We start from the raw sequence: 15,690 nt of genomic DNA on the forward strand, positions 1-15,690 counted from the left end.
CCTCTCTCATTTTTATCAGGGATCCCAGCAGCGCTTCCTGGTGAGACTGAGATGCTCTGTCTTCCAAGGGCTGCTGGAGCTCCCAATTGCTAAACAATTTAACTCCCCTTCCTATTCTTATACCAACCTTTCTTTCCTTGGCCTCATCCATTGCCAGAGTGAGGCCATACTCAAAAATGGAAGAACAGCATCTTATATTCCACTTGGAATTCCACTTGGCCAGCAAGTTCTCCAATTTCAAGTATTTCAAGTATCTAATTTCCTGCCTCTCCACCCCCAAAATGCACACAATTCCTGCCCATCTCCATCCATTAACTCCATTAGTCACTCTGAGACTTTTTCTCCTCTGAATGCTGATCTCCTATCCCAGAGTTCCATATTTCCCTATTATCTCCCCTTGTCCCCTCCCACCCATATCCCTCCCTCTGTCTTTACTTTTCTCTCCTCTTCTTTCCTTATTTAGATGTGTTTATTTTAGAGATACACCATGGAAACAGGTCCTTTGGCCCACCGAGTCCATGCCAACCAACAATTATCTGCACATTGGTTCTATCCTACACGCTAAGAACAATTTATAGTAACTGGACCTTTATGTGGTCACAGGGAGAACGTGCAAACTCCATACAGACAGCATCCATAGAGGATCGAACCCGAGTCTCTGGCACCCTATCTGACACCCTGCCGCCTTTCTTGTAAAGGGGAACCATGTATGCTGACCTCCAGTCATCTGAGGTCATGTACATTCCAGAGCCCCAACAATCTTCGGTAGCAGGCTGGGATAAATCCCATCTGGGCTTGGGGATTTATCCACCTTCACGGCTGCCAAGGCAACATTGAGTCTACCTTCAATTTAAACCAGTATTTGCAGTTCTTTCTTACACATTGAGTGTTCCTCTCTATTTATGCAGGTAAATAGAATTTCCCACTCTGCAGACAGAGACTTACCTGTAAGTAGATACTCCCAATCTACCTTTCACAGGTCCTCCCATATTTTAATGACATTTACCTTCCCACAATTTAAGAGTTTATATTTCCATTCCTTTCCTTATCTATAACCATTTTAAAATATCACCATCTCCAAAATGATCTGCCAACAGGACTCCTGCCATTTAACCAGCTTCATTCACCAAGATAAGGTCCAGGAATGTTTATTCTCCCATTGGTCTATCTGCATTCAGCATCAAAAAAATCTCCTGGACATTAAGCTTTTAAGGCAATCAGTTGATATTTTGGAAATTAAAATTCTGATGTACAATAACCCAATTTTCATTACATCTTTTCGATATCTGCCCACATAATTGTTCCTCTATTTCATGTTGATTGTTGGGAGGCCTTTAAATTTGTCGTCTCTTTGCCCAGCAAAGGAACAACATCTATTTTGTTTCTAATCTTTACCTATATGGCTTCATCTGAGGTCCCTTCTGGGATATCCTCCCTCAGTACTGAAATAATACAATCTTTGACTAACAGTGCAATATCTCCTTTTTAACCACTTTTTGTTTCACCTAAAAATTCAATAGCCTATGATATTCAGTTACTAGCCCTACTCACCATGCCTCACTGATGGCAACAATATTGTGGATCCAGGTGTTAATTAAATCTTTGAGTGCATCTACTTTACTTGTTATAGTCCTTGCGTCAGATGGAGAATTTAATCCCGGTGTCCCGCATGTAGGTGGGAATACTAGTCACGATACTAATAAGGAACTGATCAAATAAATAAACTACCAGTCTGGGGATTGAACGACGTTGAAGGATCTTGATCCAAAATGTCACTCGTTCCTTTCGCTCCACAGGTACCAGTTGACTCAGAACTTGAGGGGATGAGCTATAGAGATTGGTTGGGTAGGCTAGGGGTTTATCCCTTGGAGTGCATGTGGCTGAGGAGTTATCTAAAAGGGGTTTAAAAAATCATGATGGGAATAGATAGGGTGAATGCACAGTTTTTTATTAACCCAGCGCAGCAAAATGAAGAATCAGAGGACATAGGTTTTAGGGTGAGAGGGAAAAGATTTAATACAAACTGAGGGGTAACATTTTCATTCAGGGTTGTGGATATATGGAACAAGCTGCAGGAAGAGGTAGTTGAGGCAGATACTATGACAGCATTTAAAGGACACTTGGACAGGCATGTGGATTGGAAGGGTTTAGCGGAAATGGGCCAAATGTGGGCAAATGGGACTAGCTCAGTGCATTCTTGGTTAGCATGGACAATTTGGGCTGAAGGGATGTTTTTGTGCTGTATATCTTTATGTGTGTTCACTGTGTTCCTCCAGCAGTTTGATTTTGGCTCCGGGTCCTAACATCTGCAGTACCTTCTAGTTAATTATGTATCAGTTATTTGCTTTCATCAAATTAATTATTTACAATTTTCTCTCGGGAAGCTATGTGAGGTAGAGACCATTATATTATGTAATGCTTAATTTAAAATGACATTTAGCAGCATTATTAATTAATAAATAATTGTAAAAGCAATAACATTAATGGGATCTTAGAGATTATAAGTGTCAATATTAGAGAATATGCTTCTGCAACCTTGCTGCCACCTTGTCCATGTCATTCGTTCACAACTATGTCCAGATATGAGGCATTATAAATGCCTAATATGATCTGCAAATGTAATCTCGTTTGTCAGAATTACTCTGATTACAGGTAATACAATAAAAGTGTTTGAGATTATAAAACAACAAGCAAGGGTAGACTGAACCAGTTTTCCTGATTGTTAAATGATTATTGCTGGAAATCATAAATACATATTTAAATGCAGGAGATTTAGAACAGATTTTAAATTACTGCTTTCTTTTCCCTCTATGGTTTAGTGAGGACATTGTTCTGGGAAAATAATAGTTTTCATTCAAATAATTGCAGTGGTTATTTGCAAGGTAATTAAAACTGAAATTGGAGATAATATCCTTATTATAGATGAGCAAAACAGGCCTGTGAGTAATTCCCTTGGATCATTTAATATTGACATTTTGCACTCTTTTACGCAATGTAAAACCTGTCATTTCCAATATCACTAATTGGACATTGTTGTGTTACTGGCGAGATGCCACATCATAGCAACTTCCTGATGATTACCTTTTCAAACATTCTGCCATCATTTATATCACTCTGGTCTTCTGCAGTGTTAGTATTTCATCCAAATGTTCTTTTAAATTTAATAGTTTTATTTGGCAGACGGCCACTCAAGCTATTAACTGTATTTGCTGAATGTAACAACATCGGGAGAATAAAGCTGTTTTAAAGGCACTACTCACATAAAGTTTCATATTGATTTTAACCTGACAACCTTCAAAGAAGTCAACCACACAATTCTTCAATTTCAGAAACACAGATAATCACTGAATTCTTTGAAAGCTATAGACCCTTTTTACATGCTGCTTACTATGCTAGACATTTGCAATTAAAACACTGGCATTTACATAACAGAAAGTTGTCCAGGGACATCCTATCACATGGTAAAATTAATCCAATCTGCCTTTTCCCAGTCCTCTGTAAAGAAAGTAGATTGTCATTTGCAATGCATTTAGACACACACAACCGGCTCATTGATACTCTCTTGGTTTTTACCTAAACTATTCAACTCCAGATATCATTATGCTCCAAACAGAGACTAAGGGCTCTAGCTACTGGAGATGACGTGAAAGGAACAATCATTAAACAATTATACCTTTAAAATTGCTCCAGGATATTTATGCTATCCAAGACCAATTCAGTAGGAAAATGCCTCCTATTAAAAGAGATTAAAAAAAAACACTGGAAGACTTATGATCATGCTTATTGGTCTATGAACCAATAAGATGCTGGTGTAATCAGCCTTTTAGAAGTAGTCTACTTGCAGTTTTGAGTGCTTGCAAAATATCCTTCATTGACTAACAATACATTCCTGTGATAGTTAATTTATTCTTCAGCAGTCCGCCAGTCTGAGGATTACTTGCTTCCACTCTGGTTTTGTGAATTCTGAGATGGCTAATGAGGGCTAGTTGGGAATGGCAGCCTCTTCAATAGATGGGGCAACGGGCGACTAATGGGGCAGGCAGGTGGGTGTGCTATCAGTTGAACAAAGCGGAATATGAAGGCATGAGAGAGGATGGCCAAGGAAGGCTGGAAAGGGATCCTAGCAGAAATGACGGTGGAACAGCAATGGCAGGAATTTCTGGGCATAATCCAGAAGACGCAGGATCATTTCATTCCAAAAAGGAAGAAAGATTCTAAGGGGAGTAGGAGGCAACCATGGCTGACAAGGAAAGTTAGGGATGCAATAAAACTAAAAGAAAAGATGTATAACACAGCAAAGAGTAGCCGGAAGCCAGAGGATTGGGAAACTTTCATAGGACAACAGAAGGTAATAAAACGGGCAACACGGGCTGAAAAGATGAAGTACGAGGGGAAGCTGGCGAAGAATATAAAGAAGGACAGTAAAAGCTTCTTTAGATATGTTAAGAGAAAAAGAGTAGCAAAATCAAATGTGGGTCCCTTGAAGGCAGACACAAGGAAATGGCAGAAGAGTTGAACAGGTACTTCAGATCTGTCTTCACTAAGGAAGACACAAACAATCTCCCAGATGTATTGGAGGACAGAGGATCTAGGGGGATAGCGGAACTGAAAGAAATTTTCATTAGGCGAGAAATAGTATTGGGTAGACTAATGGGACTGAAGGATGATAAATCCCCAGGGCCTGATGATCTGCATTCCAGGGTCCTCAGGGAGGTGGCTCTAGAAATAGTGGACGCATTGCTCATTTTCCAATGTTCAATAGATTCAGGATCAGTTCCTGTGGGTTGGAGGATAGCTAATGTTATCCCACTTTTCAAGAAAGGAGCGAGAGAAAGAAAACAGGGAATTACAGACCAGTTAGCCTGACTTCGTTGGTGGGAAAGATGCTGAAGTCAGTTATTAAAGAGGCAATAACGGTGCATTTGGATAGCAGTAAAAGGATGTCCAAGTCAGCATGGATTTATGAAAGGGAAATCATGCTTAACTAATCTTTTGGAATTTTCTGAGGATGTGACAAGTAAAATGGATGAAGGGGAGCCATTGGATGTAGTGTATCTAGACTTTCAGAAAGCCTTTGATAAGGTCCCACATGGGAGATTGGTGACTAAAATTAGAGCACATGGTATTGGGGGTAGGGTGTTGACATGGATAGAAAATTGGTTGGCAGACAGGAAGCAAAGAGTAGGAATGAACGGGTCCTTTTCAGAATGGCAGGCAGTGGCGAGTGGAGTGCCGCAAGGCTCGGTGTTGGGGCCGCAACTGTTTACCATATATATTAATGATTTGGAAGAGGGAATTAGAAGCAAGACTAGCAAGTTTGCGGATGACACAAAGCTGGGTGGCAGTGTAAACTGTGAATAGGATGTTAGGAGGTTGCAGGGTGACCTGGGCAGGTTGAGTGATTGGGCAGATGCGTGGCAGATGCAATATAATATAGATAAATGTGAGGTTATCCACTTTGGCGGCAAAAACAAGGAGCAGATTATTTTCTCAATGGAGTTAGGTTAGGTAAGGGGGAGGTGCAGCGAGACCTGGGAGTCCTTGTACACCAGACACTGAAAGTTGGTGTGCAGGTACAGCAGGCAGTGAAGAAAGCTAATGGAATGTTGGCCTTCATAACAAGAGGATTTCAGTATAGGAGTAAAGAGGTTCTTCTGCAGTTTTATATGGCCCTGGTAATACCACATCTGGAGTATTGTGTACAGTTTTGGTCTAATTTGAGGAAGGACATCCTTGTAATGGAGGCAGTGCAGAGTAGTTTCTCGAGATTGATCCCTGGGATGGCGAGACTGTCATATGAGGAAAGATTGAAAAGATAGGCTTGTATTCACTGGAGTTTAGAAGGATGAGAGGGGATCTTATAGAAACATATAAAATTATAAAAGGACTGGACAAGCTAGATGCAGGAAAAATGTTCCCAATGTTGGGCGAGTCCAAAACCAGGGAACACAGTCTTAGAATAAAGGGGAGGCCATTTAAAACTGAGGTGAGAAAAACCTGCACCTATTTTCTATGTTCCTATGAATGCTCCTTCTCCATTTTAAGAGGTCATGGGCCAGAGTCAGTGGAGATATTGCACGTCTTCAAGAAGCTTTGAACACATCCTTGAATCTTTATCTCTGTCCACCTGGTAATCTCCTCATAGTCAGAGCTCAGAATTAAATATCTGCTTCAAGAGCCTGGTGCCAGGCTTGCAAATGTCATGGTCTTCCAAGCTGCCTGAGAGTAAATAGGGCCTCAGGGATGTTGGCCTGGGAGAGGACACTGATGTTGTCTTGTCTTGATCAACCCAATACTGTGTATACAGTATACTGATCCCTTTCTCTTTACATCAGCGTAAATAGACACCACAATCGTTTTATTCTTTGAAATGTATTAATGAAATCCTTTTGTCAATTCTGTGAAGTCTTACAAGGCTTTGCACAATATTTGACCCAAAGCCAAGTTTCAGCCCACCTGACAGAGTCATCACCTGTGTCCAATCACTTGACATCACTCCAGCTGTTTGAAACTTTAGTGAATCTTTTGTAACCTTTGAATTGACTTGTTCAATACATTCTTTGAGGACTTCCTTTTGCTACTCTCTGCCAATTTGAGAACATTCAAAACGCTGCTGCCCATATCCTAATTTGCACTATCCTTTTTATTACTCGATCAATAAAATGTGAAAATTGCTCTCAAGGCCAGAAAATAATGCCCACTCCAACCTTCATTGCACTGTGTCTTTCTTGGCTAGTTAACAGCAAACCACATAGCTTTGGGTGTGGAATCACACATATGCAGGAATGTTAGTGAAGGAAGATTATGTTCATAGTGCTCGCTTTTTAATTCCAGATTAGATTAGATAAAGTAAATAATTCTCCCATCTTGTTCAGATATATCCACAGACACTGTGGGAAGTTAGAGAAGAAATTGCAGGTGACTTGGCGAAGATATATGAATCATCATTAGACAAGGTGCTAATGTTGTGCCTCTATTTGAGAAGGGCTTGAAAAAACAACCTGGGATCTATAGACCAGTGATCTTAAAATCTGTGGTAGGCTAGTTACTGCAGAGGATTCTGAGGGATAAGATATGTAGGCATATGGATAGACAGGACTTGATTTGGGATAGTCCGCGTGGTTTTGTGCGTGGGAGATCATCTCTAACGAATCTGATTTCGTTTTTTGAAGAAGTAACCAATAGGGTTGATGAGGACAAAGCCATAGACGTTGGCTATCTGGACTTCAACAAGACATTTGATAAGTTTTCACATGGTAAGCTCCTTTGGATGGTTACATTGCATGTGATCCAGAGAGAGCTAGCCGACTGGATAAAGTCGGAGTCATACAGCATGAAAACAGGCCCTTTGGTCCAACTTGTCCACGCTGACCAACATGAATCAACTACTCCAGTCCCACCTGCCTGCATTTCGTCTATGTCCCACTAAACCTATCCTATCCATGTACCTGTCTAAATGTTTCTCAAATGCTACCTATAAATTATCTTCATGAAAGGAAGCAGAGCGTGAGGATGGAAGTGTAGGAAGGAACAGCAGATGCTGGTTTAAACCGAACATAGACACAAAAAGCTGGAGTAACTCATCGGGTCAGACAGCATCTCTGGCGAAAAGGAATAGGTGACGTTTCGGGTCGAGACCCTTCTTCAGACTGAGAGTCAGGGGAAAGGGAAACAAGAGATATGGTCGGTGATGTAGAGATATAGAACAAATGAATGAAAGATATGCAAAAAAGTAATGACGATAAAGGAAGCAGGCCATTGTTAGCTGTGTGTTAGCTGAGAACGAGTTACAGACAATGAGACTCAACAAGACAACTTTGAAACTGGTTTGACGGGTTGGGGGGGGGGGGTGGGGTGGAGAGAGGGGGGATGCAAGGATTACTTGAAGTTAGAGAAATCAATATTCACACTGATGGGTTATAACCTGCCCAAGTGAAATATAAGATGCTGTTCCTCCATTTGGCCTCACTCTAACAATTGAGGAGGCCTAGGACAGAAAGGTCAGTGTGAGAATGGGAAGGAGAATTAAAGTGTTTCATAACCGGGAGATCAGGTAGGTCTAGGCGGACTGAGCAAAGGTTGTTTTTCAGACTGGAGGCCAATGACTAGTGGTGTGCCTCAGGGATCAGTGCTGGCCCAATTGCTGTTTGTGGTAGAAATCAACGATTTGAATGAGAATGTAGAAGGCATAATTAATAAGTTTGCACCCAAGTGTTTGGTATCATACACAGCAAAGATGGTTATCAAAACGCACAGCAGGTTACAGCTTGATTATTTGGGCAGGTAGACTGAGGAATCATTTATGGAGTTTAATACAGATCAGTGTGAGGTGTTGGTTTTGGGAAGTCAAACCCTCACAGTGAATGACATGTCCCTGGAGAGTGTCATAGAACAGAGAGATCTAGAAGTTCAGGTACATAGTTCCTTGAAAGTAGTGTCACAGATAGTTAGGGTGGCCAAGAAGGCTTTTGGTACATTGGCCTTCGTAAGACGGTAAAGAATATAGATGTTAGGATGTCATGTTACAGTTGAACAAGATGTTGGTGAGGTTGCATTTCGAGTACGTACAGTTTTGGTCACCCTGACATGTTGTTAAGCTGGAAAGATCCTCACAGGGATGTTATCAGGATCTGAGGGACTGAGCTATAGGAAGAGAGTGTGCAGGCTAGGACTTTAATCCTTTAAGCGCAGGAGGATGAGGGGTGAGTTCTATAAGATCGTGAGAAGAAAAGATAGGGTCTTTTACCCAGATTAGGATTTTAAAAAACAGAGCACATGGGTTTAAGGTGAGAGGGGAAAGATTTAATAGGAACCGGAAGGGCAACTTCACACCTGAGCCGAATCATTGTTTATCCATTCATTCCACAAATACTGCCGGACCCACTGAGTTACCCCAGCACTTTGCGTTTTGCTCAAGATTCCAGCAATCTCGTGTCTTTAATCATGCTCTAGTTCATAAACATCAGTTTTCTTACACAGGGTGCTGAAAAATAGAGGGAAGTGTGACCAAATTCTAGCTAAATTTTCTCGATGGAATACAAGAACTTTTAGGATGCTCTTTGTTTCATACTGGATTGTCCTAATCATATTTTCTAATATAGTACTGGGAGTGCAGAATAGCAAATTATACAGTTCATACCCTTGACATTCTCCATTGTAGATGGAATTGTCGAGTTGGAGATTCAGTATCCTATCAGAAATCCCTGCCCTGCCTAAGAGGTTTTTTCAGTAATGTGCTGCTCCATTAAAGGAAAGGCTATATACACGAATACTTAACAAAATCAGAAAAGAAAATGAAAGAGGAGGAGCCTTATGGTCACTTTTGAAAAATTGCAATGGCATAATACAATTAAGGATAATTGATAGTAGGAGGCCAGAATAGTTATCTAGCATGAAATTTGATGAGGTGGGTACTGCAAATATCTAAATGATAAATAAAATTGAAACATCTCCTTCTGCCTTTCACAGATGTAGTTTCATTTAACCATCTGGAACTTGATGCTTCATTGTCATGTCCTGGAACATCAGATGAAACCTGTGCACATTGGGATCACAGAATCGAACTTTACGTCTGTTGTAAAGAAAACAGCTCATTATGCAACGCTGAACTGGGCAGATGGATTACACCATTCCGCAGGTAAACCAGTACTTAATATAAGAATCTAAGATAATAAATCAACATAACAGGCAATTATAGAACTAGCATTTGACATACTAATCACACTATATCTAAATTAATGCTTCCTCCTCAATTAAAAGGCAAAAGATAGAAATCAGATAGCAAGGGGTGGAAATCAGGCAAATGACAAGATTGAGGGGGAAGGTTGATGCTTCTTCTGTGGGCTTGGGACTGAACCTTGGTTGGTCAGGAGCAAGCTCAGAGTTGGAAAGAAGGAGGCGGGGAATATCTTTGGAGGGTTGCACCCTGATCTTATGAGTTGGTAAAATGGGTTAAGAGTGAGATCAGGAAATTGGGGAGTACTACAGGCATGAGTGCCATGTGAGGGCACAAGGTTCCAAACAAAGGAAACTTGGGAATTAATTTACAGGGTTGTTAGGTTGTTTCCAATGCTGCATTTTGAAGACATAGTTATCCCTGGAGTGCCAAACAACTAGTGCTCCAGATATAATTTGGTCTAATTTCCCACGCAAGGCTCCAAAAGGAGCTCTTTATCCAGGGAGTGATGTAGTTATATTTTGTGACTGATGTAGAAATCATTTTAGATATATGAACAAGTCATGCCCACAGCTACATAAAGGGGAAAAGGGTTATGCAGAGAGATAATGAAGAAAGAAAAGAAAGAAAGAAAATCCCTCAAGAGTCAAAGCAGTCAACTCTGTGAGGAGCCACAGGAGATGGGCAATCTCCTCAACAAGTATCTGTTTTTACTGTGGAAAAATATATAACTGGGGAACTTGGGACATTCAGTGGAAATGTCTTTAGAGCAGTGAGTATTACAGTCAAGGAGGTTCTGAAGGTCCTGATGCGTATGAAGGTAGACAAATCTCCCGGGCCTGAGCAGATAATTCTGAGGACAATGTGGGAAGCCAGAGAGGAAATTGCAGGTGCCCTGGTTGAAATTTAGGAATCTTCATTAAATACAGGAGAAGTGCCAGAAGACTGGAGGGTTGTAAATGTTGTGCCTCTATTCAAGAAGGGCTCCATGGGAAAGCTTGGGAACTACAGGCCAGTGAACCTAACATCTGTGGTTGGAAAGTTACTAGAGCGTATTCTGAGGGATAATATATATATATGCATTTAGATGGACAAGGGCTGATTAGGGATAGTCAGCATGGTTTTGTATATGGGAGGTCGTGTCTAATGAATCTGATTGAGTTTTTTAAAGATGTGGCTAAAAAGGTTGATGAGAGCAGAGCTGTAGACATTGTATATATGGATTTCAGCAAGGCATTCAACAAGATTCCACATGGTAGGCTGCTCCGGAAGGTTAGAGCGCATGGGTCCAAGGAGAGATAGCTAACTGGATAGAAAATTTGCTTCATGGAAGGAAACAGAGAGTGATGGTGGAGGTTGTTTTTCGGACTGGAGGCACGTGACTGGTGGTGTGCCTTGGGGCTTAGTACTGAGCCCATTGTTCTTTATCATCTGTATCAGTGATTTGGATGAGAACGTAAATGGCGTGATTAGCAAGTTTGTAGATGACACTGAAGTGGGTAGTATTGTAGATAGTGAAGATGGCTGTCAAAAATTGAGAGTAGTGTAGATGGGGCATGTTGGTTGAGTGGGCAAGTTGGGCTGAAAGGCCTGTTTCCACGCTGTATGACTCTTTGACTCTTAAGTTTCCAGAATTGTGCAAAAAGATTCAGAAATGTTTATTATCATGTTTCTCTCTACGGGGAAGGGGAATTGATTTTCAAACATTTAATACTGGGGAGGAAATCTGCCCTTTTTTAAATACTTTTTATCATTCCTGATTAGAATTTTAGTGAATCGTCACCATACACTTTTCATATATAATATTTTTACTATAATGAATGATCAAACCTCTTCTATAGTGTTTGCACAAATACATGACTTTGATACGAGAACTTAATTTCTTTGATCAAAAATGTTATCATATCCAAATTCATAACTTTGCAAAAAACAAACTGCTGGAGGCTTAACAACATCCTTCCTATAGTAGGCTGACCAAAACTTATTACTTTGCAAGCCAAAGTAAAAACAGATTAGCAAATTTAGTGCAATTTGTTTCCTAGGAAACTATATTTTTGGAATATGACATTTAAAACCTGACAGTTTTGAAGATGTCTGAAACAGAATGTATCTATTAACTATTTTTTCATGAAAACATTGCAGGCCTCTTTGGGATTACAAATGAACTAACCAGTAGCAAATACTAATGGGCTTTTTGTATATTTAGATGGAAGGATAATTTCTTCCTGAAGCAAGAGTGATGAATTGAACTAACAGGGCGGTTCCAAATAGGGAAGTAATCAATCATTGAATTCAAAATATCTGGAGGAGGGAACATATGATTCTGCAGATGCTGAAATCTGGAGCCAAAAATAAGCTGCTGCTGCTAACTCAGTGAATTAGGTGGCATCGCTGGAGGGAAAAGGGCAATTGACATTTTGGATTGAAACCCTTCATGTAGACTGATAAGGTACAATGCAATACAAAGCTTCAAGTTTCTTGGTGCAAATGTTACCAACACATCTTTTTTCTGTCATGGGTCAAACACATTGAAGCAACAGCCAATAAAGCACACCAACATCCTCAGGAGACAGTCTCCTTAGGACATTGAGGAAGTTTAGTATTTCTCCAAGACTCATACAAGCATCTACAGTTGCACTGTAGTAAGCATATTGTCAGGTTGTGTCACAACTTGGTTGGAAATAGCTTTGCCCTGACATCAAACTGAAGAAGGGTCTTGACCCGAAACATTACTCGAAACGTTACCCATTCCTTCTATCCAGGGATGCTGCCTGACCCGCTGAGTTACTCCAGCATTTTGTGTCTATTAGCCATCAGTGAATCCAGGTGAAGGGTTGTTGATTGAGAGAAGGGGAATTTGCAATGTTGCTTCCTTCTGTTTTTAGTTTTAGAGATACAGCGCGGAAACAGGCCCTTCGGCCCACCAGATCCACACCGACCAGCGATCCCCGCACACTAACATTATCCTCCATACACTAGGGACAATTTTTACATTTACCAAGCCAATTAACCTACAAACCTATACGTCTTTGGAGTGTGGGAGGAAACCGAAGATCTCGGAGAAAACCCACGGAGGTCGCGGGGAGAACGTATACAAACTTCATCCAGACAGTACCCGTAGTCGGGATCGAACCCGGGTCTCCAGAACTGCAAGCGCTGTAAGGCAGCAACTCTACTGCTGCGCCACCGTGCCGCCCAGATGTATTCATTCAAAATACCGCTTGCTCCATCAATTCCATTTTTATCTACAAACATTGGGTAGGACCAGCGCTATCCGTTTTATTACATTTGAAACTTTGAAGTATTGACAAACATTCTATAGAGTACAAAGATGGAAATGCTGGAAGAACTCAACCAGTCGAGCAGCATCTGTGGAGAGAGAAATCGGTTCTTGTTTCAAGTCACAGAGCCTTCATCAGAACTGATAAGCTTGTCAAAATGACAGAAAACGAGTGGGGAGTGCAATGATCTGCCAAACCTATGTCATGTCCTTTTTTTCCCCTCCTGATTTCCCTCATACGTGTGCTCCTACTTGCCTTGTATTTGTCAAGGGATTAGCTTGATCCTGGCTGCCTCTACCTGACAAATGTTTCTGCAGTTTTTCTGACCAGAACTTCAATATCTGTTGTCATCCAGGATTCCCTTAACCTTGCCCTTCACTCGAACAGGGACGTCCTGGCTCGGAACTCACTCCATCTCACTTGTAAAATCCTCCCACTTGCCATATATCCCTTTCCTGCAAACAGCCTCTCCTAACCAACCTTTCCAAGTTCTTTTCAATGCCATCAAAATTAGCTTTGTCCCAATTTATGGGCAAATAACTTTGCTGTTTGCCATGTGCATTAATAATACAGATATGAATAGAGGAAGAATGAGTTAGTTTGTAGATGATACAAAAATTGGCGATGGTAATGACTCTGAAGTGAATACTCTTGGTTTATAGATATTGATCAGTTAGTAAGTTGGGTGAAAGATGGAGTTGGAGGGAGAGGTTGGTGGAGGAGGGATTGTGGGTTGTTAGATTAAAAAGCCACATCCAGAATATTCAATTTGTAAGTTATCCATCTGAAAATATGCTGCAAATACATGTTGGGAATTATTTCAGACGTTTCTCAGATTTATTCTCATTCCTCCATAATTTCAGCATGTGCGGGTCAGAGGTAGTATAGTTATATATTGACATTGAAATACCTCTTCAATCCTTATATGAAGGTGAGTAGCTATTTCTTCTTTTTTCACTCACTTATTTTCCCTTTGCCAAAAAGTCACACTCATCTTCCATGTTATAATTACAGACGCATTGGCCATTGGTTAACAGATGTCTCACCACTTCTACCCCTACTTAATGCTGGTGGCTGCACATTCACAATGAAGACCGTGCCTTGGGCCATGCCCTGGAAGCCATCACTAAACCTCCGTTTCACTATTGGAGGCCGGATAACAACAGGTAGGAAACAACTGCAATTCATTTATGTTTAATATATTTGTTACTCAAGATAAAACAAATAATACCAAAAACTTTGATTCTTATTTTATTATACTTTGTAAAGGAATCAGTGTATGTAGGAAGGAATGAAGTATTTAACAGGAGGCATCTCATGTATTGAAAGCTAAAATAATGCATTGGAAGCCAAAATAATGCATTGGCATGCTTACCCACCAGTTCATACTGTGAGAATAAAAGAAAGAGAAAAATGGCCAATTGAAATAATATATTAGAAATTTCAATCAGGCAAAATTAAAGTGACATTGTCCATGTAGCTTTAAATTCATTGGTAATTGTAACAAATGATTGCTTTCTGATGCAATGGAACTCTGTTTTACTTGAATGCGACTGGCACATGACAACTATTAAGAGTCTGTATTTTGAAATCTTGTTCAAATCCTATTAATTGTTTATTCATTAATTTGAACATATGGAATTGCTTGCTGATAATGGAAGTGCTTTCAAGTATGTCAAGGAAACAGCAAGCAAAAATTATTTTGTTACTGGTAAATGGCATTGACCTCACAAAAGGTCTAGAAATTGGATCAATTGGATCTAGAAATTGGATCAAACTACAGATGCCGGGACCTTGAGCAGTATGGGAACCAGCCCTTTGGCCCAACTTGCCATACTGACTAAGTTGCCTATCTGAGCTACTTCCATTTACCCGTGTTCCCACATCCTTCTAAACTGATCCTATCCATATCTCCATCCAAATGTCTTTCGCGTGTTGTAATTGCCTCTACCAGTTCCTCTGGCAACTAATTCAAAATATCCACCATCCATATGCAGGTATAGATTGATGTATATCCTATTAGAATGATTTTATGGTCTGCTGCAGCCTGACATATAGTACATGATGATAGGAAGAATGAGCAAAATAAGAATGGGGAGTAGTTGTAAGGAGAGATATGGGTTTGAGAGTGACTGCATGCAGAAAGGTGATGCAGTATAGAAAGAGTAAGCTGCTTGTCTGCAAATTCAGCTGCCACCATGGAAGTGAATTTAGAGGGGGACATTTTAAATTGACAATGCAACAAAAATATTTTGGCAGGATGTTTAAATACCAAAAGGGTGCAGTTCTTTTACAGACTTTGGTGTACAATTGCAAAGACCCCTGAAAATGGCAGCACAGGCAGATAGGGTGGTGAAGGCATATGGGATGTTTGCCTTCATAAGCCAGGGAATAGGATATTAGAGAAACAGGTGTTGATACAATATTGTAGAACATTGCTTCGGTCACAGCTAGAAGACTGGGTGCAGTTTTAGTTGCCACAATGTGTTTGCAATGGAGAGGGTTCAGAGGAGATGTTAACTGGAAGGTTTCAGTCATGAAGAGGGACTGGGCAGGCTGGGGTTGGTTTCTTTGGAGCAGAGGACACAGTTGGGATACCTATTAGAGATGCCCAAAATTATGAGAGGCATAGTGTAGACCTCATGACAGCGTGTTAACGACCAGAGGGCATAGATTTTAAATGCAGAGTAAGAGGTTTTCAGGAGATCTGGAGAAGAACCTCATCACCCAGAG

General features: G+C 40.6%; 1 protein-coding gene across 1 annotated transcript in view; it reads left to right on the forward strand.

The window, feature by feature from the left end:
• The window catches only part of LOC144606320 (uncharacterized), a 117,745-nt gene that overhangs the window by 52,381 nt on the left and 49,674 nt on the right, over window positions 1–15,690 (forward strand). Inside the window, exons 7-8 of the mRNA XM_078422323.1 lie at window positions 9,469–9,637; window positions 13,972–14,123. Coding sequence (XP_078278449.1) covers window positions 9,469–9,637; window positions 13,972–14,123 — 321 coding nt within the window. The remainder of the gene's footprint in view (window positions 1–9,468; window positions 9,638–13,971; window positions 14,124–15,690) is intronic.

The sequence above is a fragment of the Rhinoraja longicauda genome, chromosome 2 (genome assembly GCF_053455715.1).
Source record: "Rhinoraja longicauda isolate Sanriku21f chromosome 2, sRhiLon1.1, whole genome shotgun sequence".
NCBI classification, from domain to species: Eukaryota; Metazoa; Chordata; class Chondrichthyes; order Rajiformes; family Arhynchobatidae; genus Rhinoraja; species Rhinoraja longicauda.